The following is a 27513-nucleotide window of genomic DNA, read 5'->3' as shown; positions in this document are numbered from 1 at the left end:
AACTTTATTCGCTTGCTAGTCAAAAGTAGAAATTGAATAGGTTGCTAAAGTCACGAAAATTCTCATATGACAGAAGAAAAAAAAAATCGAAAGTGATATCATGTGTTGTAGTGTATTTGGACGACATTTTTGGATGACAACTGTACCGACTAAACGAAAATCGTACAATCTGGTGAGGTACAATCGCATGAGGAAAATTTTCGTGCATGTCCCATCAAATAATATCTGAGGAACTGTTGTGATCGGCTCTCGAAAGCTCTGTACTAATGATCTGATTATCGTATGACTGTGACAAGAGTAGTATTTTTCGTACACATTTTCGCATCATGCACAGGCCATAACACTCCTCTCCCCCCAGACTGACCAAAGCAAGCTGTCTACAGGCGTCTCTGTTATTCCTCCATCCAGAATGCAGACACCCTAAAACAGGAGTTGTGTTACTGGCTGGATCACAAGGTGAAAATAAAATGAATAAAGCCTAAAAAAAAAAGAAAAAAAAGAAAAAGAAAACCAATGCAATCATCACTTGTAAAAATTGCTCAGCTACATTGTATTAAAGTGGAACTTTAGTTTCCAAAATGAGAACAGGCAGGCAAGCAGGATTTTTAATGCAGAAGAGACTTACCTGCCTGTCCACTCAAGCACAGGTCGCTTCACAAATTCAGCAATGTTGAGTCTGATGTCACCTCGGCTTGCCAGGCCTGGCCATGTCAGCGGCCAGCAGTGAGTTCCGGGAACAGCGCATCGCTGGATTCAAGGTCAGTATAGTTCCACTTTAAATATAATTATGCTTGGGTTTAATTTGGCCTTAAAGGGATAAGGCATGGAACTGAGCTATTTCCTAAATTTAAAAAAACAATTTGTGATTTAAGGGAATTTAGGGAGAAAAGGCCTGGGACTCATATGAGTAAAGAGTAGATGATTTTCAGTAATTACAATTGCTCAACTGTGACTATCTGGTTACTTCTCCTGTCAGTTGTTATTGCTCCATTCGCACAACAGTTTTCATAACTTGCAACTGTATTGTACTTTATACAGAAATCACACAGTGACATCTCTAATTTGTGCCTCCAATGAAAATTGTGTTCAAAGTGAAAAGTATTCTCAAGATGTTGACAGTTATGTATGGGATGCATGCACAAAGTTACAGAAATGCATCTAATGATATTTTAAAATTTAACTAATCTCATTGATTTAACAGTTTCCCAAAACAGTTATATTTGAGGCATGCATGCCATGAATGCTAACTGTCATAGTCACTTATTTTGTCAACTAAACTGTCAAGCTCTCAAATGGCTGGTGTCATAACTGATCATATACGTGCAATACCAGGGCAACTGCTAGTCAAACAGAGGGAAAGATGGCAGTTTAATTGGCTGGAAAGGGAAGGAGGGTTCAGTTTTGCTTTAAGACAACCTGTCAGGTGCACTTTTATTACATGTTTAAATACATATATACCTTTTCATCAAGAATGCACTGACGTACAACACGTACGACGGCACTATAAAGAGGAAGTTCAATAGTCAGAGTGCCACCACCCTTTGGGCTCCTTCTGCTAATCTCGTGTTAGTAGAAGTTTGGTTACAGACGATTTGCAATTTTCAGCCTCGTGCTTTTCAGTTCGTTACTGCTCTTCAGTTCGTGCTTGTGGGTTTGTATCTGTTCTTCAGTGTGTGTAGCCATTTTGCATCTGGTTTTCATTGCATAATTATATATATATATATATATATATATATATATATATATATTATTTAAATTCTAGTGCGTTCTTGTTTGCTTGTTTCTGATTTTCAGTGCATTCTGTTCATTCGTTCTGACCAGCTGACCGTTTTGAAGCCATGTTTCGAGTAAAAACTCATCGTACAGTTCATGCTGTGCAGGGGCTTGGTGTTGGGGTTCTTACTTTGACCTAAGTTCAGTCCATGAACAGGACGAAGAGGAGTTCATGGACGAAGAATTGGTTGCTCCAGCGTGACCAATTCTCTCATATGCCTTTGTTGCGGAAGATCCGTGAGAATAATCCTGATGATTTGAGGAATTATCTCCTGATGATGGACCCTGTTTTTCGCCGCCTGTTGGCTTTGCTGTCCCCTTACATTACCAAGCAGGACACCTTCATGCGGCAAGCCATCACTCCCAAGCAGAGGCTAGTTGCCACCTTGCAGTACTTGGCGATGGGGAGAAGTCTGTATTACATCAAGTTCTCGACAGGCTTCTCCCCCAGGCTCTGTGAATCATTATTCCAGCGACCTGTTCTGCCATCATTCAGGTCCTGCAGAAGGACTATATTAGGGTAAGTTTTTTCCTTTAACATCACATTATATGTATTTAAATAAATGTATTTTTAAAATAAATTTGTATTTAAAAATAAAACATATTTTCTTTGATTTACTGCTTGTGTTTCTTTTAGCTGTTTCATAGGTTCTCCAATGGGCTTTTTTTTTTTGGCCATTTTCTTTAATAGTTCCAACGTACTTTCTTTGATACATGAGGTGACAATCTCTTCTTCAGCTAACTATTATTTATGTTGTGGTTCTGCTACACACACACTTTCTTTTTGTTATTAATGTATGTAATGCATTAATGATAATAATATTCATCATTTACAGCACCCTGAAATAATTTTTGGGAGTGATGATAATGGTCTGATTGATGCAAATTATAAAGCACTATAGATGTTATTTACTAAAGAAAAATCCACTTTGCACTACAAGTGCACTACAAAGGTACAATTGAAAGTGCACTGAAACTGCACTGAAAGTGCACTTGTAGTGCAAAGTGGATTTGCCTTTAGGAATTAACCCCCATTGTCACTGTAAACACCAGCTTAAAGCGGGAGTCCACCGGGAGTTCCGCCGTTTTTTTTTTTAAAAGCCAGCAGCTACAAATACTGCAGCTGCTGACTTTTAAAATAAGGACACTTACCCGCCCAGCGCGCCCGCGATGTCGGCACCCGAAGCCGATCTCTCGATCGTCTCTCGGGTGCTGCCGCCGCCATCTTGGATATGGGAATCAGGAAGTGGAGCCTTTCGGCTTCATTTCCCGGTTCCCTACTGCACATGCGCGAGTCGCGCTGCGCAATAAGGATGGTCCCCGCTGTCTCTGGGATCCATGTGTTTCCCAGCAGGCAGCGGGGGACTTTCGGAAAGGGGCGTAATCTACGCCCCTTTCCGCAGATAGCTATGCTGGAAGTGGGTGCAGATACCTGTACTGTACAGGTACCTGCACCCCCCTCCCCCCTGAAAGGTGCCAATTGTGGCGCTGGAGGGGGGGAGGATTTCAATGAGCGGAAGGTCCACTTTAGGGTGGACCTCCGCTTTAAGCAAAAAATGGCTATTGAGCATTGAAAGAAGAAGCCACACATTGTTGAGTATAATTTTTTTTTTTACCCTGTGCACATTCACATATACGTTTAGAAAAGGGTTTTTGAACACACCAACATATTTTTGGGAATTTTTTTTTTTTTGGGACAGTAGAAATATCCTTTTTTTGTGGTAAACAGGCATGTTTTTCAACTCATAAAACAATACACAACTCAGGAACTTACAAAGTTCAACTTTGATAAATTAAAGGCAATATCAGACATTAGTATGTCCAAATTGTGTTGATATTGCCTTCATCAGATGGGGTGAAGTCACCCCTGTGAAATCCAAATTTTAAAGATGCACACAAATTGAGAGTCAAAATGGGGATTCAAAGGTGGCCTGGTGTCATCTCATCTGTGGAGAGGCCCAGCAACTGGAGAAGCACTCAGGGGAGGAAGGCCATGCATAAGGTTAGCTTCTCAGAAGGAGCCTGGAGGCTCAGTTGAAGGACACTAAGTGGATCTACACTCATACGGTATCGCCGGACCGGCTGCAAGATACTGGTACCGTATGATAGCTCTCTAAATTTGCATATGTCCCTCAGTTACATTCAAGTCTGTGGCAGAGACTTTGTTCAAGTGTTCTACATTCAAGTCTGTGGCAGAGACTTTGCTTTACTTAAGCACTCTATCGGCTGCTATGTCTGGTGAAAGAAGGTCTATCCGGTAGCTGTGAGAATCCAGTTGTGAACCATAATTCTCTGGATTTCTTTAGTGAGAGAGTTCCTACCTTTTGCAGTTCCAAAAAGTACCTGAACTTCCTACCTAACCCTCTACCCTTCATTGAGAGACTGTTCTGTCTACTACTGTCAAATAAATATCCCAAAAAGCGGATCCAGTGTCAGTTTCTACAATTCTTTGGGCCATCTACCATGGGAAACCCCTAGACGCACACAAGGTCAAGAAGGTAACGGTAAGCCCAATGAAACCAGCAGCTCCTTCAAGGGTCAGTCCTACATATACTTAGCACACAGATGTTTGAGGCAAGAAATAGTAATATAAAACATTGCTTGAAGTGTCATACAATTGTCGGTTTTGGCAGAGTTCCAAGCAGAAGACATTTTTCCCCTTTATTAATGCTGAATACTTACCTTTTTTGGTAAAGTTTCACACATGGAGACACCCCTAGTATCCACTGGAGCACCAGTGTGGGGCACCCTAAAAAGTTTTTCTGGTGTCCCACACTAGTGCTCCTGCGTCCAGATGTGTAAACAGCTGCTGAGTGTCCTCTCCTTACACTGAATCAAGTTTGCATTTCATTCTAGTTACAAACCCATGTAGACAATAATGTATTAAACTTCTTTTAATAGAAATCGACCTGAACAAATGTAGTTAACCTGCACCTGGCAAAAACATTGCATTAGTGGGCGAACAAACAATATTTACTACGAACGATTACTGTGCCTACGAACCTGAAACTTGCCATTTTAAACTGTACAACTGTAAAGAAAAGCACATGGAGCAGCATGAACGTAAGAAGAATAGGAACAAAATACTTACTTTTTTGCAGCACTCTCTCGATGATTCTTCTGTACTGATCCCGCTTCCTCAATTTGAGGTCTGACCATCGTTTCCTCAGTTGATCCTTCGATCGCAGTACCCCAAAATTCTTCTGCAGACTTTTCACAACTTTAGTTATGATCTTGGCCTTTCTGACATTCGGGTTTGGGTAAGGTCCATTCTTTCCATCACAGTCGGCCCTCTGCAAGATGTCTGCCATCTTCACCATCTCACCCAAGGACATATTAGAGGCCTTAAATCTCCTCCGGGATCGGGACCTTCGTGGCTTCGGGCTTTCATCGTTGCTGCATGCACCTGTTGTCCCTCTGACATGTGCTCCCCTTATACTAGAAAGAAGGTCAGGGGCGGCAGCAGGTCCAGTGTATATAAAGCATAACACGTGTGCGTCGTACGTATGATCTGTGAGCGGAGGACAGAGTAGCTGAAGCGCTGATCGTTCTAACAAAGGTACAATTTTAACTTGGGGCATCGGTGGCCTATACTGCTTAGAGATTGAGGCCTATATTGGGACAAGTTTAAGCTAGTTTAGCCTGACATTAGGGTTTGTCTTGTGTTGTGTCTTGCAGAGAAAATGGATCATTTCAACAATCATGATTTCCTCCCCCAATTCATTGATTTGTACAGAGAGGTGCCCTGTCTGTGGTAGACAAAACACCCCTTTTATATAAATCGACTAAAGAGAAAGGCAGCCCTGGATAAATTAATGGAATTTGTGAAGCCGCAGATCACCACAGCAGACATCAACTATTTGAAGTGCAAAATTGGTGACATGAGGATCACTTATAATAGGGAGTACAAGAAGGTCCAGGATTCCCAGAGATCAGGAGCAGCAGCAGATGACATTTATGTACCTAGGCTGTGGTACTACGACAGACTGCGATTTCTGCCAGTCTTCTACCAGACTAAAACCAGGCAACCATCACTCGCAACCCTTCCTTCCACTTTTCCTTCCACCCTAGCTGATACTTCCGACATCCAACTTGGGCCATCCACCCAGGAAGAAGATGTGGTGGAGCCCAGCTTGAGTCAGGTATAGCATTGTTCAACATATTTATCAAAACTGTGTGTGATTGATGAACAATAAACTAAAACTATGTCCCTTTTTTTATACACAAGAAATCCTCAGCCAGTAGGAGGGTGTAGAAAGTGGCAGTCAGGAGGTGGCAGGGGAAAGTGGCAGCCAGGAGGTGGCCGGGCCCAGTAGCCTGACCGAATGCGGTTCTTCCCCTCCACTAGCAACAAAAAAGGCGCAGGAAGGGGAGGAGTGTGGAGGAGTCAGCACATTTGGGTTAATTCAAAACCCTTACCAGTCTTCCGGAGGCCTATGCCTACATGGCTGCCAACAAAATTCAGGAAATGGAGGAGGACCAACGCCTCTTTTGTGAGGATCTGATATATATATGGCCCTAAATAAGGGGTTGAGGGGCGAAATCACAAGCAAAACCCACCTGTGTGAGTTGGACCATCCTCCTCCTCCTACACCTCCTGCCACAACTCCAACACCAGAGCCGCAGCCAGGAAGCAAGCATGGAAGCAAGCATGTAAGGAAGACAAGAGAGTGATGGCCTGGGTTCAGTCTGGTCTGACGCAGGCCGTTGTAGGACCAGTCTGGGGACATATATGTCATCTGTTGCTGTTCCTGATCTCTCGGAGTCCTGGACCGGGTTGTGCTCCCTATTAAATTGACTCCTCAGGCTCCCAATTTTGCCAGGCAAATAGTTGATGTGTGCCCTGGGGTACAAAAGCTTTGCTAATTTCACCAATTTATCCGGCGTTGCCATCCTCTTTATTTTGTTAGGACCCCTAATAAATGTATATATTTTTTCTTAAATCATTGGCTTTGTGTTATAATTTAAAAAGGACAGTTTATTTGTGAGCAGGCAGGTACATTTCAAAAATACAATGTCAAATTAACAAGGGACACCAACACCAATCTGATGGAGCCTACACGACAACAAGCTCACATTGAACATTATTTGTTGGACATTTTTTGTTGGAATTTCCAACAACAAAAATTTGAGAGCTGGATCTCAAATTTTCTGACAACAAAATCCATTGTTGGAAATTCTGACACACAAAATTCCACACATGCTCTGAATCAAATATGAGATGGAATTGATCGGCCTGGTAGCGTTCCTAATGGAGATAGCACATTCGTCACGCTGCACATTTTGTAATCGTTCAATGCAGTCTTGGCGATTGAACTTTTGGTGAACATAAAAGCTTTCTTATTTGGTTTATTGTTAAGTGGAGCTTCATCCGATTTAAGGCCCTCAGCCGTGAAGCACCAAGCCATCATAGCCGGGTGCCCACAGTTGAGATACTGGCGCTTTGGGACAGAAGACTGATGGAATAAACAGCTCGGGTGAGCACATCGCTGGATTCTGGGACAGGTGAGTGTCTGTTTATTAAAAGTCAGCAGCTACGGTTTTTGTAGCTACTGACTTTTAATAAAAAAAGATATGACTGGAGCTCATCTTTAATCTTTAAATAAGATTTTATTGGTTTAATGAATTTGTTTTTACTCCCAATAAAGGGCTGGTTCACAATTCATGCAGTATGACAGCTCATATATTTGAATGGGCTGCAAAACACACTACATCTTGCAAAAAGCAGCACTTGTACTACTTTTAAAAATGCACTACACTAAAATGCATGGTGCTGCACTTTTGCAATCTGGATTTCAGTGCCATTACCAATACTTTGGCACCCGCATGCAGGTTACAAGGGCAGTTCATGTGAACGTGATGTAGGAAACCTGCACAGAACTCAGCTTTCCGCACTGGCGTTCTGGTGTGAACTGACCCTAAAGCCCCGTACACATCAATTTTTTTTTTGGTAACGGTCAGTTTATTTCAGAGCTGCTGTAATAACAATCTGATGTTAGTACAGCAATATCTCCTGCTGTGCTATTGTGTTCTGACAGGGGGATCCCCCTCCCTCCGCCAGAACACTCTGAACAGTACATTCAGCCATTGGCTGAGAATGCACACCGGCCTTACACACGGGCCGAATGTTGGCCGGTTTCTATTGAACCGGCCGATGCCGACCGACATTCGGCCCATGTGAACTAGGCTTTATTGTTTATTTCATTAACTTACTTTTCTTGTTGTTTTTGTTACTGTTTTTGTCTGGGGTGCCATGTGGGGGACTGCAATCCCATGGTATTGCTGAGGTGTCACCAGATGTAGAGTGACCAGCCTGATAAAGCATGCTGATAACCACTGCCACATGGACCAGAAGTAAAGGAATATCCGCCACAGATAGCAGTAAAAACCTGATAGGAGGTCAAACCCTTCCCCCACTCTATCCAAAACTAAAAACTGTTTTGTTTCCTAGAATTTTAATGTAAGACTCTTGATAATTTGATATCATGGTAAATTACAAATATTTCTCTCTTTTTTTTTTTTTCCGTTTTTAGTGTTTTTATTTAGGAAGGAACATTTGTCTGTTACAGTTTAACTAGTTAAGGACCATGCCTATTTTTCAAACTTGTTGTTTACAAGTTAAAATCATTTTTTTTTTGGTAGAAATTTACTTAGAGCCCCCAAATATTATATATATTTTTTTCAGACACCCTAGAGAATAAAATGGCGGTCGTTGCAATACTTTACGTCACATCATATTTGCACAGTGGTTTTACAAGCGCTTTTTTTGGAAAAAATACACAAAATAAAACAACAGTAAAGTTAGCCCATTGTTTTTCTATATTGTGAAAGATAATGTTATACTGAGCAAATTGATACCCAACATGTCAAGCTTCAAAATTGCGCCAGCTTGTGGAATGGCAACAAACTTTGACCCTTAAAAATCTCCATAGGGGGCATTTAAAAATGTCTACAGGTTACCAGTTTTGAGTTGCAGAGGAGCCGTTGAGCTAGAATTATTACTCTCGCTCTAACGATCGCGGCGATACCTCATATGTGTTATTTGAACACTGTTTTCATATGCAGCTATGACTTACGTATGCGTTCGCTTCTACGCGCGAGCTCGGCGGGATGGGGCGCTTTTAAAAAAAAAATTCTTATTAATTTTACTTTTTATTTTTACACTGTCTTTTTTTTTAAAAAATGTTTGGGTCACTTTTATTCCTATTACAAAGAATGCAAACATCCCTTGTAATAGAAAACAAGGCATGAAAGGACCTCTTTAATGTGTGCTCTGGGGTCAAAAAGACCTCAGATCTCACATTTACACTTAACAGCAATAGAAAAAAAAAACTTTTTTTTTTTTTTCCAATAAAAAAAATTTCTCCTTTAAGACCATTGGGCAGAAGTGATGTTTGACGTTGCTTCCATCATCCAATGGTATGAAGCCGTGTGGGGGCCTTCTTTCCCTCACTCGACTTCATGCCCCAAAGGGGAAAGGATCAATCGTCTCTGTTGCTACCGACGGCTCTGGTAAGTGGCGGAGGCCACAGGAGGAGCACCTCTTCCACCGCAGATAACAGCCCACTGTTTAAAAAGATACTGGGGTTATGGCAGCTATCTGCTGACATAACAACGGTATTCAATGTCAAACAGACGACATACAAAGACAGTGGACGGTCCGCAAATAGTTATTGTATGTGGCAGTAATGATACTTAAAGTGTTACTAAACCCACATCAGTAAAATCAGTCTGTATATGCAGTAAAGCATGCTTGTTATACTCACTGTGGAACCTAAGGGGTTAATCCTCCGCATTGTGCAAAAAGTCTGTTTGATCCTGTCTTCTCTGATCCTCCCCTCCTGCTACTGTCCCCTTAACATTTCCTGATAAAGCAGAGATTATGGAGTTACTCTGCACATGCTCAGTTTGGCATCTATTGCTAGAGAGGTTTTTCTTGGGAGGATGCATGTGATCAGCATAGGGCCAATCAGTACTGTTCAGACAGAGGGTCAGGGGACTTGCAGTCTCAGAAAACTCCTCCTACAAGCTTTAACCAATGCTTGGCTGGACACAGCTAGAAATCACAAGGCTGCTATATACTGCGGATGAGAAAAGGTATTTAGCAGTTTATATTTAGTAAAATATGTGCGTTTCCATGTTCTGTGTACAGTGGGAGACCAGATATAGTGAATGCAAGGTCCTGGGTTTAGTAACACTTTAAGATGTAGTGTACTGCTTTTTACATAGAATATCCTATATATTCTGTGTTTACAGTTTGGTATCATTTCACTTTTTCTTTTTATACTGCAGATAGAAAAACAAAACCTACATTCTAAAAAGAAATTTGCAAGAAACAAGCCAATTCAGTCTGCACTAAGCAGTAGTTCATTTTTTTCCCAGAGTTATAATGGCTTCTATCATTGGCATGTGTCTGAAAGGACCCACCCCCTGGCCATGTGACCTGCACACGCCCAAAGCTGTATGTATGTGCTGACAGTCCCAGAGCCTCCACTGCTAGCAAAGGACAGGAGAGGTGAGTGGGGGGTGACAATCCTCTTTTATGTAACTAGGGATCGCATACCATTGACTGGCAGATCACTGCAGATTAGATAGAGCTCTTCTGGCTGGGTAGGCATGCTGCAACTTGTAGTGACACACCAGGCAGAAAGACAGAGATTGCATGCATTGAGCCTGAATATTGTTTTTTATCTATACTAGTAATGTATTATTACTTTTGTGTTCCTGTCTGTGAGATGTATTCCAGTAGATGGCTGGATGTAGAGATGATGGAGTCAGGGGCTGATTATCAGCTGTATCTAATGTTTTATTTAGTCTGAATAATCATGATTTTAGGTGGCATACCCTAATATCACCCCTGACCCCTGCGAAAAATAAAAATAGGAAGAACATTATTTCTCATTTTGGAAGGAATAAGGTAGGGCTAAAACTTTTGTTGTTTTTGTTTATTATTCATTTTTGCAGGGCTATCTGTGTCTCAGTAGGTGATTTCTTTTCACTATGGGTGGATCGTCCTGGTGCATGTGTTTTTTAAATGACAGCAGACTATTTACCAACAATGTTGGTTGAATGTTACATTCACTTCTTTATAAATGTGCCCCTTACACACAACGTTCACCAAACATTCAGAAACCTCTTTTAGTTTAAGGGTTTTTGTGTTTTTTATTTTTTTTATTTTTTTCATTTTTTTCTTCTTCTTTCCTTTATGGAGAATCTCAAATGCCCGAGTAGAAAGTTGCTGTTAGGAGTTGCTTGTTTGTAGCTGCAGAAGCACTTCCTGAGCTTGTGTAATGGTTTTGGTGTGGGCAGTACAGTGGAATGTTCTCCAGCCAACAGACAGCGCAGGGAAAAATGGCAGTTACGTACATGCTGCATATACAGCTCAACACAACATGCATTCCAGTGTATCTAAGATTTGTCGAATTTGTCAAAAAATAAAATACATGTTCATTAATTACATTAAGTGTGTGTGTGTGTGTGTGACATATATATAGCGCTTTATGACTTGAGGCTATATATATAGCGCTTTATGACTTGAGGGTAGACAGTACAAATAAAATACACTTTTTAATACAGTAGGAATCAGAGAGCCCTGCTCCTTAGTGCTTACAATCTAAGAATCTATCTCTATATCAATTTTTTTTTTTCCTGATGTACATCAGACCATTGTCTTTAATGTATAGAAGTGTCTGCGCTAACCCTTTTAGGTAGAACTCCACTTCTATGTATCAAAAAAAAAAAAATATCCTGCAATGTTTTTCTCAACTTTAATATTCACATTAATATTCTCAATCAATTGTGCATACAAAAATACTTAAAATTATTTTATGTTAAGGCCTCATACACACTGACGTTTTTACAGCGGCTTTTTATTTTTATTTTATTTTTTTATTTTTTTGCTGCTTAAGAAGACAACTCCATGTTATTCAATGGGCTCATACGCACCATGGAGTTTTTGAGCTGTAACAAGCATGGGCGTTTTTAAGCTCCAAAAAAAACAAGGACCAGCGCCTTCAGAGGCTCCAGCGTTAGAGCAGTTTTGACGCTAACGTGCAAAAACGCGCATTAAAGCTATACCAACGTTTTTTGCGTCAACGGTTTTGAGCTGTAAAAATGTTTATAATATGATGGGATTTTTTTTTTAAACGCTCCTTAGCGTTAATGATTACAAGCGCCGTTAAACGCGTGACGCCAGAGCAAAACGCTAATAACGTGTTTTTAATGCTGATTTTTTTTTCCAGACTAGCTTAACAGGTCGTTTTTTTTATAACGTCCGTGTGTATGAAGCGGAGGCCTTAAACTTATGGGCCTTCATATATTAAGCCCATGTGCCAAATGTAAGTATAAGGCCTCCTGCACAGTGGACGTTCTAATAACGTTATAAAAACGCCAGTAGCTTTGCAGTGTTTTTTCCAACATTTTTGCAATTGCATTTATTAGCTTTGTAGCGTTTTTTTTTTTTTTCAATGGGTCAAAACTTTAAAAAAAAAAAAAAATGCTGGTGAGTAAAGTTTTTGAGTGTTAATCGACGTTTACCAGCTTTAAAGTGTTTTTACAGTGTTTTTACAGCTGAAAAACATCTCTCAGAGCCCGCTAGTTATTTTATTTTATTTTTATTTTTTTACAGCTCAAAAACGCCACTGCCCAAAACTGCTGATAACAGCCTATGTGTGCATGGACACATAGGATAACATGATGGCGAGTTTAATGATTGTAGAAAAAAACATCTACAGACAAAAACATCTGCTGTAAAAATTTCAAAAAACTTCCAGTGTGCATGAGGCCTTTAATGTGTTGTCCAAAACAATCCACCACCTTCCCCAATATGCACTTGCCAAAAAGCAGTAATAAAAAAAAAAAAAAAAAGATCAGTTATTTGCAGATGCAGCAGTACTCTTTCATATGTCTCCATCTTAAATGGTTATCAGGTACTCATGTAAAGAAAAATGGCCATCATTGCGCAAAATTCCACTTAATTTATTCCTTAAAAGTCAGCAAAAAAGTTTACACTCACATTTAATAGTGCCTAAGATAGGCACGGAGTCTTTCCAGCATTCTAGTATTAGCCTATGCTGGCCATTCCGTTTCAGGAAGTCAGCGTGTGGTTCGGGCCTCAATTTCGATGCGGGTATGAATTATGCGTCATCAGGCTTCCCGAACAGCCAGCATAGGTTAATACTCAGTGCCAGTCTATGGCACTATTAAATGTGAGTGTAAACTTTTTTTTTTACTGACTTTTAAGGAATAAATTAAGTGGAATTTTGCTCAATAATGGCCATTTTTCTTTACCTGAAAGCCATTTAAGGTGGAGACATATGAAAGAGTACTGCTGCATCTGCTGGCCATATTAATGATCATCCAGTCAAAGGATTAAAGTGATTAAGGCATAACGCAGACTTTTTTATTACTGCTTTCAGTTGAGTGCATATTGTGGAAGGTGGTGGTGAATCATGGAGCACAAGTGTCTTGGACAGCACATTAATATTTACGTTTGGCACGTGGGACTAATGCATGAAGACCCATAACTGGAACTTTCTTATAATTTAAAATATTTTTGTATGCACAATTGATTGAGAATATTGTTGTGAATTAATATTAAAGTGTTTTGTTAATCCAAAAAATAAAAAAAGCAGATTACACAGCATAGTGCTTATCATGACTCCCACAGACAGAGGCATGATGGGCAGAGGCGGCTCTAGGTTTTGTGAGGCCTTAGGCTAAACGTACACATGAGGCCCCAATCACGCCCATAATGGGGAAAAAAGGAGGCAGGCGCAGAGAGGTCGAGTGAGCAGCTGTGGTTCCCACATGGACATGCAGCCCGCATGCATTGGAGCTGGGTGCTGTCATCCAACCGCTGCCACCACCTAGAGGACTCTACTGTCCCACTCCCCGCACTTGACAGCATCAGTGATTGATCACAGGCAAATTAGGGGGCCACGAGGCCCCTGTGACTGGGGGGCCTTAGGCGATCGCCTAATTTGCCTAATTAGAGAGCCGCCTCTGATGATGGGACATGTAGTTTCGCAACAGCTGGAGGCCCGTGAGTTTGAGACCCCTGCCTTAGACCCTAATAAGTTCCCACCATATCTTATACTTTAAATAGGACACCCCAATACACGAAGGGCTCATTCACATGAACCTCTTGGCACCCCATCCCTGTTAATCCGCAACAACAGCCGGACAGGGTTGTACATGTGCTGTAGCCACAATGCTCTGCAGTCACAGCTGAAATAATACCCCATATTGCGTTCAGCTATGGTTGCTCAAATGAATGGAGGGGTGTTGCAACCGCACAGGTCTGCAACACGGTGGTGCAGGCTTTTCAAGGTGTAAGGAGGCACCAGAGTAGACATATATCTTTAGATCCTGGTCTGCTGATCATGTGATCACATGCTGTATATAGTAGATTCCAGTCACATGCTGTCATCTTGCTGTGTGTGTAAAAAAGTCACAGGCCAAAGAGGAGTCTAAATTTACTGTAGAAGAGGCCGAGCTCATCCACAGTCAGAATGATGGCTCTGGACAAACGCACAACACAGGTGGCCACAAATCTCTCTGCAGATATAAAAGCATGACAATCAAATGGTGCATCAACATGACAGCATATGATGGTGCCACTGGCATACATTTTGTGTTTTATTCTTGAAGCTAGGTCCACTAAGAAGTGTGCATGTCCTTTCAGGAAACCTTATTAAAACTGCATTGAGAAACTTCCCTGCCCAGTACTAGTGGTGTTGCACGTGTCATTCCCTCCCTGTGTTACACAACCTAATCGGCAGTCATCTAGGAACTTGAGAGACTGTGAATGCATGTTACTAACAATAGGAACCTGCTTCTATCCCATGGATTTACTAGAGAAATGTGAATAGAAGAATGTCACAAAGAAAACTGGAACCACAAGTTGATAAGCACAGCCAGACATGAAGCAAAATCCTATATTGAATACAATGCAAGGCGGGTACAAAATACACGCCACTAATATGACTAATTTTAAGCATTCAGGTCTATACCAAATCAGTTGTAAATAATCTAAAGGTCTCCTTAAATCAAACATCACCTGTAGTGGTATCCCCTCTTGTCGCTTGAACCAACCAATTAAAAGAGCTCAAACATAGTAATGTTCATGTTCAAACAAACCGCCAGGAGGGGAGCCCAAACAATCTTAATTAAAGCGGTAGAAAACTGCGACCTTTTTTATTTTTTTAAAAACCCTGCAAAGCAATGTATGCCATGCATCGCATACTAGCACACTATGAAATACTTACGTTAGACCGAAGCCCTTCAGTGGTATGCTGTCACCGCTGACAGGGCTTCCATCTTCCTTCCGGTTTTGCTGGCTCCAGTCCTATGAATAGCTGAACTGTGATGATATAATTCCTGCGCATGCACACAGGAGTCACGGTTTACGGCACAAAGCTCCCGTGCTGTCCTTTCAGAGCGCATACGCCGGTGAGGTCACTGGCTGCATCCAGTTTGAATATGTCTGCAAGTTTAGGAGATATTCACTGTACCTTTTTTTTATTATAAGCTTGCCTGTAGATACAAGTACAAAAGCGAGTTTACTACTGCTTTAAAGCTAGCCACAAATTCCTCCATTTACAGTATACAGCATAGAATGACAAATATCCCGCTATGATTGTCAAAATATCCAAAAAGTGTGTGCATCTGATTGGATGTAGCCGCTGTCGTCCAGCTGGCAATGTTCAGTCAGATTCCTTGTTTTTTTACTGTAAATCAAGGGATCTTGAGCCAAAGGAGACCAACAGGGCCAACATTTGTACAGTGCATAGTCAGCTTAACCCTTTAGGTATGACTACAAAATCTGCTTGCTTAACCACTTCGCGCCCAGGCCATTTCTGACATTTCTCTCCTACATGTAAAATTCCTAATTTTTTTTGCTAAAAAATTACATAGAACCCCCAAACATTATATATGTTTTTTTAGCAAAGACCCTAGAGAATGCAATGGTGGTCGTTTTTATCTTGCACGGTATTTGCGCAGCAATTTTTCTAACACGTTTTTTTCAGAAAACTTGCTTAAAAAAAAAAAGAAAACAGTAAAGTTAGCCCAATTTTTTTGCATAATGTGAAAGAAGAGGATACGCTGAGTAAATAGATACCAAACATGTCACGCTTCAAAATTGCACACGCTCGTGGAATGGCGCCAAACTTTGGTATTTAAAAATCCCCATAGGCGACGCTTTAAATTGTTTTACTGGTTACATGTTTTGGGGTACAGAGGAGGTCTAGAGCTAGAATTATTGCTCTCACTCTAACGTTCGCGGCGATACCTCACATGTGTGGTGTGAACACCGTTTTCATATGTGGGCGGGACTTACGTATGCGTCTGCTTCTGTGTGCGAGCTCACGAGGACAGGGGCGCTTTACTTTTTTTTTTGTTAATTTTATTTTTATTTTTTTAGTTTGACACAATAAAAAAAAATTTTTACTTTTATTACTATTACAAGGAATGTAAACATCCCTTGTAATAGGAATATGGCACGATCGGACATATTTCCAGTGAGATATGGGGTCAATAAGACCCCATATCTCACCTCTAGGCTGGGAAGAGTAAAATAAAAAAATAAAAAAACGATCCTGGCTTCCCTGCCAAATCGGCACCGTTATTTGGAATACCAAGGTCGGCGTGACGTCATAACATAGCGCCTGGCCTCCGAATGATCATAGAGACTCCGGGGACGATCTGGTCCGCCGGAAATCTCTATGATAACTGGCGGGGGCCGGTGGATCCTGTCACCGACTCACCGATGGAAGCGGTTAGTCGGTACAAGCACCAGAGGGCGGCGGGAGGGGGGGCGTCCCCTCCCGCCGCCCGTAAGAACGATCAAGCGGTGGAACAGCCGCTATGATCGTTCTTATGGTGCAGGGAATCGCCGGCTGAAAACGCAGATATCTGAATGATGTCTGTGACCTCAGGCATCACTCAGATATAACCACCGAAAGCCCATGACGTCAGTAGACGTAGTATGGGCGCCAAGTGGTTAAAATATATAAGAAACAAATAATAAAAATATCAAAACCATTATTTATTACGGGATTACAAATGAAATATTATCAAAGATCTAGAATAGAAAAAGATACAAACTATAAAATTGTAAAAGCTATAATCCTGTGACGAGACAGCACCTACTTTGTATTTTTTGTCATGGAATGTAATAGATTTAATTTTACTTTCTGCCTCTGCTAATCCATTTGTGGTTTCCAACTTGACAACATGGAGGAGCACACGGATCATACACCCCAGATTTATCTCATATGAGAGCCAATAGGATGAGCACGTCTGGGCATTTAACAAGCGGAAACTGGAAATGGAGTTCACGTTTGACCCTGCAGCTTACCAAGAACTTTGCGTTGGGACAGGCATTCAATACTCCCGGGGAGTTGACTGTTTTTGCAGGTCATAATTTTCACTTTTTCTTTTTAACTCAACAGAGTTGCTTTAAGGGCTACAGCCAGCTAAATTTTCCCTTTCCCTTTTTTTTTTTTAAAGTTTAGGTTAATGTGGAGGTTTGAACCTTTATCAGTTTGATAGCTGATTTATACTGTTGAGGAGATTTTTCGTTTCCAGTCTTCTTGGTGTCAGAACATGAAGTAATGGAGAAATTTGCCCCCCCTCCCTGAATGGAGACCAAAAACAATACAAAATGTAATATTTTTAGTAGATTTAAAATGGAGTTCCCTTAAAATACATTTGCTATGACTGTCTAAATAACTGGCATCAGACAGATCAGGAAAAAAGAGAAATCCTATTGAGATATTTACAATTTTCTCAAAAGTGCAGAAACAACATTTAAATCCTGATAGAGGACCCAAACCTTCTACACACTATCCAAAACTAATAACACAATGTTTTCCCCAAGTTGGGCTAGAAAAAGAATGCAAATTTTAAAGTAGCCTGAGTAAGATATGAGCGGCAAATCAAACGTTTCACCCTGTTGGTTGGTAATACTTGTCCTGTGATACAGAGATAACGGGTTTGGGATTCTGAGACAGAATTACGAGACAGCAAAATCTAGTAAACGCCCAACGTGCAACTGCCAAAGCAAGATAAATGAATAGAAGTGTGTTTACTCCCAACTTTAATGAGACTTGAGTCATGTGTACTATTACCTCTTACCTTCACCCCGTGTTCCATAAGTTTAGAATGTTAATAGAAAAGGAGGTTGTTATATAAGGTGATTGTGTTACATCCAGAGACACCAGTTGGTTCAGTTGCTTGAAGTATTGAGTCGGACAAGATTGGGACTCCTGGGGAATTTTGTCCCACTCCTCTTTGCAGATCCTCTCCAAGTCATTAAGGTTTCGAGGCTGACATTTTGTTAACTTGAACCTTCAGCTCCACATATTTTCCATGGGATTAGGGTCTGGAGACTGGCTAGGCCACTCCGGGACCTTAAAAAGGAGGGCCGTTTAAAAAAAAATAAAAAAAAAAGTCAGCAGCTGCAAACACTGCAGCTGCTGACTTAATAAGCACACTTACCTGTCCAGAGCGCCCGCGATGTCGGCCACCCGAGGCCGACCCGTCCCTCTGCTCCCGGCGCCGCCATTCCTTCTAAGGGAAACAGGCAGTGGAGCCTTACGGCTTCACTGCCAGTTTCCTACTGCACATGCGCGAGTCGCGCAGCGCTTTGTGAATGGGACACGCTGTGTTCTGGAACACACAGTTCCCAGAACACAGCGCGACCCATTACCCAGAAGACAACGCGATGAGGAGAGAAGACCAGAAGATCTCAGCGGAAGAGGAAGGATTATGTGCCTAGCAACAGGCATTTCTGGTAAGTAAAAATAAAAAATAATTTTTTTCCATTTTTTTTTTTTTTTTGTAATTTTTAATATTTTTTTTTTTTTTTTCGGGGTGGCCCTCCATTTTAATGTGCTTCTTCTTGAGTCACTCCTTTATTGCCTCTTACTGTGTGTTTTATGTCATTGTCATGCTGGAATACCCAGTCACGACCCATTTTTAGTGAAGGAGGTTCGCGCATGGCCCTGTCCATCATCCCTTTTGATGCCGTCAAGTTGCCCTTAACCCTTAGCAGAAAAACACCCCCAAAGCATAATATTTCCGCCTCCATATTTGACGGTGGGGATGGTGTTCTTGGGGTCATAGATAGCATTCCTCCTCCTCCAAACATGGTGAGTAGAGTTGATGCCAAAGAGCTCGATTTTGGTCTCCTCTGACCACAACACTTTGACCCAGTTCTCTTCTGAATCATTCAGATGTTCATTAGCAAACTTCAGACGGGCCTGTACATGTGCTTTCTTGAGTAGGGGGACCTTGCGGGTGCTGTAAGATTTCAGTCCTTCACAGCGTAGTGTGTTACCAATATTCGAACCAACTGCTTGAGGATGGTCTTGTAGCTCATTCCAGCCTGGTGTAGGTCTAAAATCTTGTCCCTGACATCCTTGGATAGCTCTTTGGTCTTGGCCATTGTGGAGAGATTGGAATCTGATTGCTTCTGTGGACAGGTGTCTTTTATACAGGTAACAAGCTGAGATAAGGAGCACTCCCCTTTAAGAGAGTGCTCCTAATCTCAGCCCGTTACCTGTATAGAAGACACCTGGGAGCCAGAAATCTTGCTGCTTTGATAGGGGATCAAATGCTTATTTCACTCATTTTAAAATGCAAATCAATTTATAATAAAAAAAAAATTATGGGTTTTTCTTGATATTTTATTTTGTTCTGTTCTCACTGTTAAAATAAACCTACCATTAAAGTGGTTGTATAGTCTTAATTTGAACATTTACCTACAGGTAAGCCTATAATAAGGCTTACCTGTAGGTAAAAAAATATCTCCTAAACCTGTACAGTTTAGGAGATATTCCCCTGGCAATGCGCCGCTGACTGCAGCGGCACATGCGCACAGTGGCTTCTCGGCTGGAAGCCTGGCAGATGCCAGACCCTGCCGGAAAGAAATCTCCCGTGCACATGTGCGGGAGTGACGATATCGCTGCACCAGACACTCGCAGCGCCGGAGCCGCGATATCCGGAAGACATGCCGAGGGAACTTGTCAGCTCCCTTGGTGTGGATCGGGTGAGATGTCGGGGGCTCTTTCTAAGATAAGTATTTACTAATGAGCTAGTATGCGGTGCATACTAGCTCATTATGCCATTTGCCTTGCAGGTGTGAAAAAAACAAAAAAACGTGTCAGCGGGTTTACTACCGCTTTAATGTTATAGACTGATTGATTATATCTTTGTCAGTGGGCAAATATACAAAATTGGCAGGGGATCAAATACTTTTTTTTTCCCCTCATTGAATGTCTTTCCTAAAAGCTATCCAATTTAGGAGCTGTTTAAGGCCCCTTTCACGTGTGCAGATCCCGGGAGGGTCCGTATCCAGCCATCCACTTGCTCAGCAGAGATCGCTCCTTTTGATTCCCGTTGAGCCGGCGGATGACTAGTCCGTCTCTGCACACTGTGCAGAGAAGGACCAGTCAGATCTCCGCTTTCCTCTATGGGGGGATCGGATGAAAATGTACCGTCTGTCCGTTTTTCATCCGATCTGCAGATGGATGGAAAAATAGGGTGTTCCTTTGTCGTCTGTTTCGGATCATAGCGGAGACTGATGTCAGCGGATGTTCATCCGCTATCCCATAGGGATACATGTATGTCAGTTTTTCATCTGAAAATGGATGGATGAAAAACGGACCTACGGTCCGCCTGTGTGAAAGGGGCCTTAGAAGTAGATCATGGCTGTTTTTGCCTATTTTGTAGGCGATTATAAATGTTCTTGCTTCATTCTTTGAATGAAAGATGAACTATGATTTGTTAGAAGCAATGGCTCCATTTTTGTTACTTCTTCCTTGTGGTTCTCATTTCTAAAGGGAATGTGTACTATAGTCTATATAGCCAACAGTCTGTGGATTCCTGACCATCACACCTACTATATGGCTAAAGGTATGTGGACACCCCTTCAAACGATTGTTTAGTTGTCTCTCTTGAAGGTTATTGTTAATACTGTACAGTGTACACAGACATTTTAAACAGTTGTGTGTTTCCAGATTTGTGGTAACAGTTTGGGGAAAGCCTTTTTCTATTTCAACATGACTGTGCTCCTATGTTCAAAGCCAGCTCCGTAAAGAATTTCCCACAGTCACAAATTTTGTGGAAACCCTTTCTAGAAGAATGGAAGCTGTTATACCTGCAAGGGGGGTGCGCAACTCTGTTAATGACCATGGTTGTGGAATGCCCAGCATATTCATATAGGTGTGATGGTTAGGTGTTTATAAACTTATAGAGTAAGTGGCATTGTATATATTTTCTTGCTGTGTGATGGCAATAAAGCATCAGTAGTGTAAATGTGAAAGATTCCATATGAATATTTTGGTTTGGATTCACCATGGTCTTTTAGATGGAGGTTTTTCTTTACTGCAGAGATCAGCAGTAGAGGAGGTAAGTATTCTGCGATTCCTTTGCAGAGAGCCGCGTCCTCTGAATATCTTTCTTTTAGCGACAGCCTCTTTATTCAGCCCCAAAACCTGTGTAATTCATGCATGGGTTTAAAGCTGAACTCCAGGCACACATATATCTTTAAATACAGCTCTAATTTTATTTAATTTTTTTTGTGTAGAATTTACTACACTGACTGAGACAGGGAGAGTTTCCAGTCTCGGCTTTTATGTGGGCACCTCACATCAGCAGGAAATAATGTAGAGCACTCTGTGGACCCCTTCTCCTAGCTCCTAAGAACAAAAGATCTTTTGCAGCCCCAGTGATGTCATAGACTCACCGGACACTTTCTTGGGTACATTGTAATGGAAGGTCCCACGCTCCGCTTGAAAGCTCCCCCCGCCCCCCCCTTCTGCCTTTAGAACTGCCTTAATTCTTTGTGGCAAAGATTCAACAAAGTGTTGGAAACATTCCTCAACATTGGCTGCACATCCATGATGTGAATCTCCCATTCCACTACATCCCTAAGGTACTCTGTTGGATTAAGATCTGTTGACTGAGGCCATTGGAGTACAGTGAACTCATTATCATGTTCAAGAAACTGGTTTGAGATGATTTGAGATTTGTAACGTGGTGCATTATCTTGCTGGAAGTAGCCACCAGAAGATGGGTTCACTGTAGGGGTGGACATGGTCAGTAACAATACTCAGGTAGGCTGTGCAATCTATACAATGCTCAGTTGGTACAAAGGGGTCCAAAGTGTTCCAAGAAAATATCCCGCACACCATTACACCAACACCACAAGCCTGAACCCTTGATACGAGGCAGAATGAATCTATGCTTTCATGTTTACGCCAAATTCTGACCCTACCATCTGAATGTCACAGCTGAAATTGAGACTTCTCAGACCCGGCAACCTTTTTCCAATCTTTCTATGTTCAATTTTGCGAACTGTAGCCTCAGTTTCCTGTTCTTGGCTGACAGGAGTGGCACCAGTGCGGTCTACTCCTGCTGTAGCCATCTGTTTCAAGGTCTGATGTATTCTGCATACCTTGGTTGTAACGAGTGGTTATTTTGTTTGAGATGATAGAAAGGCAACAGTAACTCAGGCTACGTACACACTAGCAGAACGTCTGATAGAAAAAGTCAGACGGAAGCTTTTCATCGTATATGCCTCATCTGACTTTTTTTAAATTCTGACGGACCTAGAAATAGAACATGTTCTAAATATTTCCAACGGAACCAATTTCTATCAGGAAAACCGCTCATCTGTATGCTGTTCCGACAGACCAAAAAACGCATGCTCTGAAGCAAGTACGAGATGGAAGCTATTGGCTACTGGCTATTGAACTTCCTTTTTCTAGTCCCATCGTACGTGTTGTACGTCACGATCTTGACAATCGGACTTTGGTGCGATCGTGTGTACGCAAGACAGTTTCAGCGGAATTCCATCAGAACAGCCTTCAGAGTTTATTCCCTGCGGGAAAACCGGTTGTGTGTACAGGGCATAAGTCTGCCCTTTCTCCTCAGACATCAACAATGCATTTTTGTCTACACAACTGTCGCTGGATATTTTTTCTTTTTTGGACCATTCTCTGTAAACCCTAGAGATGAAAATCCCAGTAGATCAACGGTTTTTGAAATGCTCCCAACCATGCCATGTTCAAAAAGTCACTTAAATCACTTAAATCCCCTTTCTTCCCCCATTCTGATGCTCTGTTTGAACTTCAGCAAGTCATCTTCACCACACCTAGATGCCTAAATGCATTGCTGCCATGTGATTGACTGAGTAGCAATTGGTTTTACCAAGCAATTGAACAGGTGTACCTAATAATAAAGTGGCCTATGAGTGTAAATAATAAGGGGGATTACACAGCACAGGGACAAGGCAAATAAAAATGAAATCAGGAAAACTACAAAGGAGAAGAGGGAGATTTGAGGGCACGTTAGGTGCTACCTGGAGTTTAGCATTAAAGGTGTTTTTGTTTTTTTGGAAGGCTAGGTTTATGATATTTTACAAGAAAAAGATTGCAGGAGGTGTGAGACTTTGTAGTGAGGACATCACGCATTGAACACCTACTGCATCCCCGGCTATCCCGCAATCTCTTCCATTGGTTCAGGGAGAAGCTCTGCCAACTGAGCTCTCCATCTGCATTCATGTTATATAAAATCGATATCCAAGTTCACGAGGTATATGTCCTAACTTGAATCTCCAATATACAGGATTCCAATGAATGGGAAAGCTGATTATCTATTTAATGTGCTGTGATGTGCCCAGCCAAAATAATGTGAATATTGACTTCTTTTCATATGACTGTAACACTCTTATCTCCCTTCCAGTTGTCACAATGCCTTCCTGGGTTCCCGCCGTTGGCCTCACACTCTTTCCCCACGTGGGTGGCATACTAGGAGGGTTAATCACACGGAAGGAAGTCAAAACGTGGTATACAACGCTGGTGAAGCCATCATGGCGCCCGCCTAACTGGATGTTTGCACCTGTCTGGACTGCATTATATACTTCCATGGGGTATGCAACAGAAGCAGTAGATTTCTTTATCCAGCCTATGCATTTCCTTCCAGAATCTTCATGTGCAGTGAATGTTCAGCTTGGTGAACCGAGCCATACATGGTTACAGTGGTAACACATGCTTGCCTGTGTGGAGTATTTGACTTGCTTTTGTTCTCCTTCTTTTTTTATAGGTACGGTTCTTATCTGATTTATAAGGAATTGGGAGGTTTCACCGAGGATGCCTTGGTTCCGTTAGGGCTCTATGCTGGGCAGTTGGCACTTAACTGGGCCTGGACACCCATCTTCTTTGGTGCTCACAAAATTGGTTGGGTAGGTAGAACAATATGTCAACTAAAATTAAATGAATAAATTACAGCGCTCGCAATAATAGTGCAAATGATGTATCAAAAAATAAAGTGAAAATCATTCTTAAGTAAGTGAATGTCCATATATTGGTAAATGAAGTGCTCCAAACTTAAGGTGTGCCACACTTCCTCCTGTATCCCCACTCACAGGGTGGGAATGGACCTCCAGCTTTTTAGTCTAGGGGCCCATTCAGGCTTAGAGTGTTAGCCAGGGATGGCTATTCACATCAAGATACCAGGGAGATCTCCAATGCTCATGACAATCAAGTGTGGATCATAGTACAAAAAAACGACATAAAAGAAGGGAAACTAAACTAAAGCTAACCATGAAGAATCAAATCTCTGGACAACGAGTGAGGAGACTCCTGCCCTTTTGCAGCATCTTTCAACTTTCCTGATAGATAATTCATGTTCCCTCCTTCTACCTATTCAGAAGAGAAGTTGTGTTTGGTTCAGACATTGCCTCGCAAGCTGACATTTTCTTTGTATGAAGACCAACTCTTTAATTGGTTCAAAGTTTGTTACTGCCCTCTAGTGTAGCTCTAACATCTCATTCACAGTATACTTGCATAAAACCGGATGGAAAAAACGGGCAGATTTGACTTGCATGGGCCTGTTCACATTGGGTGCAAAGATGTATGTATTTATGATATAGGTCACTGCAAGGATACAAAGAAAGATGTTTTTTTTTTTTTTTTTTTTATGTGCCTTGGTCACAACACTGCATTCACTTGAGTTTTTTTTCTGTGCAGAAATATGTTGCATAATTCTCTGGAAGAGCACAGATAAAACCAATTGTTCTCTGTGTACACTGTACACACTACAATGTTGATGTCATGTGATTGCAGTTTTCTGTGCAAAAAAAAATCACATTGCAGATTCTGCACAGAAAAAAATCTGCACATGATACCAGTATTGTGGTGTGAGCATCGCATATGTATACTGTATATGAACAGTTGTTTTTCTTTGTGCCTGTTCAGAGACGGGTACTGAAAAGCGCACATCTCTGCACATGGTATGACTGAGGGCAGCAGGTGAGGAGACATTTGTCTGTCCTCGAATGTGCTTTTCATCTCGGCCAGATAGAAATGGCACAAGTGAGTTTAGCTCCTTCAGTAAAAAAAAGGGAGTACCAGCATGCAGAAGTTTTCCAACAAGAGTGTGCTATGACCGCTACTAAAAGGGTGAAGACTGTCACTATCCAGGCAAATAGCATGGTCCTGGCACCAACATGGCAGCATACATGTGGTAGTATGCTGCCAAGGAATGGCTTCAGGAAAGGGAAATTAAGGTAAGTGATACAATTTTCTGTTTTCTTGGTGCCAACAAGGCAGCACACTATCTCATGTATGCTACCATGAATTGGTGCCAGGAAAGAAAAATTTGGATAAGTATTGGAAAATGTTATCAATTTTAAGAAAGAAAGGTCAGCAATGGCAGCCTTCATAATTTTTATTTTTTTTTTGTCTTGTGACAGGTTTTAATTAAAGGGGGAGTTGGTGTTGGATAGAGCAGAAATTTTAAACATGGGCCGTTTTCACTGCAGTATTAGTCATCTAAGATCTGTTTTGTAGCTGCTTTTCTCTGACCACAAATACATAATAACCTGGATACATAATAGCTGGACCTTTTCATATTCTTTCAAAACAGCATGTCATTAGTTTGAATTGCCTAAATCTATTTTAAACAGTTATTTTCTTTGGAGGACATTTATGAATGTAGTTGTGCTTTTTCATAGTGTGCAAGTGTATGCGTATTCCTGTTGTGGCTGAATATTTGTAAATGTTGCTTCAATTCAAGTTCTGCAAATCTGTTCACCGACTTTGCAACAGATTTGCACATTTGTCACAAGTACACAAAATGCAGCACATTTTTGAATGCAAAGTCTGTGACTTGATTGTCCTCATTGGCTTTTCCATCGTGTGCATTATGCTGCTGTGTTTGTAGGTGGAGCTTGTCTGAATGACAGTCATACAATTTAAATAACAGATCGCCTGTTTCCTTTATTTTGCAGGGCCTCGTGGAAATAGCAACCCTCACTGGAACAGTTGTGCTCACAACCATCTCTTGGTACCCAATTAGCAGAACAGCTGCCTACCTGATGTTGCCATATATAGCCTGGCTGTCCCTGGCCACTTCCTTGAACTATGTCATATGGAGGGACAACAAGGACAAGTCAGAATAGAAGGAACCTGCTGGAGTGAACTGCACTAGACCAAGGATAAAGACTTTTTTTTAATGGTCATGTTACCTTTTACATTTATAATAAAGGTCTTTTTGGAAGTTAAAAAAAACAAAACGAAACCAGCACAACTTTAGAAAAGTGATTTGAATGTTTCAAACCGATAAATATTGCCTTATCTTTGTGTGTTCAACAACAAATGCATAAATAAAGGACTTTTTTTTTTCTGTTTCTATATATTTGAAAAGTGCTGTGCTGGTGCCTGATGTCCAATTGGTGATTGAGCTGGCTGTTTGTGGCCTTCAGGGCAGTCTGATTTTAAGCCCAACTCGTGCCAAAATTTTGATTTTGTTTTGGATAGAGGTGAGGAGTTAGCAGTAAAATCCTGACCGAGGCTCTGTCTGTACTCCTGTTGGGGAGATTTCGCCTTCCTTCCTGTTAGGGCAAGAAATAATGGGAAATTTGCCCAACAAGGACTAATTTTATGTCTTGTTAACAGTCTTTAGCGTGTAAAAAAGCAGTATGTACAGATGGAATTTTATAGAGGATTTGCAGTGCGTTTGGCAACCTTTTGTTTAAGCCTTTAAACAGCCTATCTGCTACAATTTTTTTTCCTCAACGTAGATTTTAATGGCAGCGCTGACTTTCACCTTAACAAGCTGCTAGCAAGTTTCAGCACTGGTTCAAGCTTGATGAATACAAACAGAAGCCGGTATGAACAAGACCTTATGGTCAACTACACAATCAAAAAATATTGACCACTTCCCACCTTCCATCTCTATATTCATGTTCATTGGCTTGATGACCCATGCTGAGGACATAATAATAAACATTCCCCCTTTTGAAAATAAATCAGTTGCAAGCAGAAAACATAAGATGTTACCTGAAGAAGCAAAACCTTTCCATCTGTTTTATTGGGGATGTTGATGTTGCCATATGTCACTTAAAGACTCCATTAGTGAGATTTAACTGCAGTTTGCCTTTGTCCCTCCTACATTGGTGAACTAAAGGTCAGTTCCACAAAAGCTAAAATTTAATTTTGCGTGGCTGGTAGCAAGGTGAATCACATGAGGGCTAGGGGACTTTAGTGGCAAGATATCTGCTGTGGGATTTCCAGTTTCCCCCCATCTGATAACAATTCCAAAGCTCAGTTATGAGCATAAGAGCAAAGCTCTGATGTATGTTTAATAAATAGGAGAAAAAAAAATCAGGTGACACTTTAACCCACAACTCCAGGCAAACAAAAAAATTCACAGTTGAAATACTTTTTG

The 27513-nt window shown here is 41.3% G+C and overlaps 1 protein-coding gene across 1 annotated transcript; it reads left to right on the top strand.

Moving 5' to 3' along the window:
• Positions 1-10141: 10141 nt before the first annotated feature.
• On the top strand, positions 10142-26477 carry TSPO (translocator protein). The gene is made up of 4 exons (XM_077469398.1): positions 10142-10288; positions 23527-23713; positions 23887-24025; positions 26075-26477. The coding sequence occupies exons 1-4, from the start codon at positions 10237-10239 to the stop codon at positions 26243-26245; spliced, it is 549 nt and encodes a 182-aa protein (XP_077325524.1). The 5' UTR covers positions 10142-10236; the 3' UTR covers positions 26246-26477.
• The last annotated feature ends 1036 nt before the right edge of the window (positions 26478-27513 follow it).

The sequence above is a fragment of the Lithobates pipiens genome, unplaced genomic scaffold, assembly GCF_037356315.1.
Source record: "Lithobates pipiens isolate NorthernLeopardFrog02 unplaced genomic scaffold, aLitPip1_a1.2 Scaffold_8, whole genome shotgun sequence".
Classification (NCBI taxonomy): domain Eukaryota; kingdom Metazoa; phylum Chordata; class Amphibia; order Anura; family Ranidae; genus Lithobates; species Lithobates pipiens.
The sequence above is the reverse complement of the archived record's forward strand: the minus strand, read 5'-3'. Positions and strand labels throughout refer to the sequence as shown.

What these genes read in the sequence shown, in the direction of transcription:
- TSPO (XM_077469398.1), top strand. Translation starts at nt 10,237, where the DNA reads ATGTATGTGCTGACAGTCCCAGAGCCTCCACTGCTAGCAAAGGACAGG. An exon ending in GCATTATATACTTCCATGGG is followed by an intron (nt 23,714 to 23,886) that starts GTATGCAACAGA and finishes CTTTTTTTATAG; the next exon opens with GTACGGTTCTTATCTGATTT. An exon ending in GTGCTCACAAAATTGGTTGG is followed by an intron (nt 24,026 to 26,074) that starts GTAGGTAGAACA and finishes TTTATTTTGCAG; the next exon opens with GGCCTCGTGGAAATAGCAAC.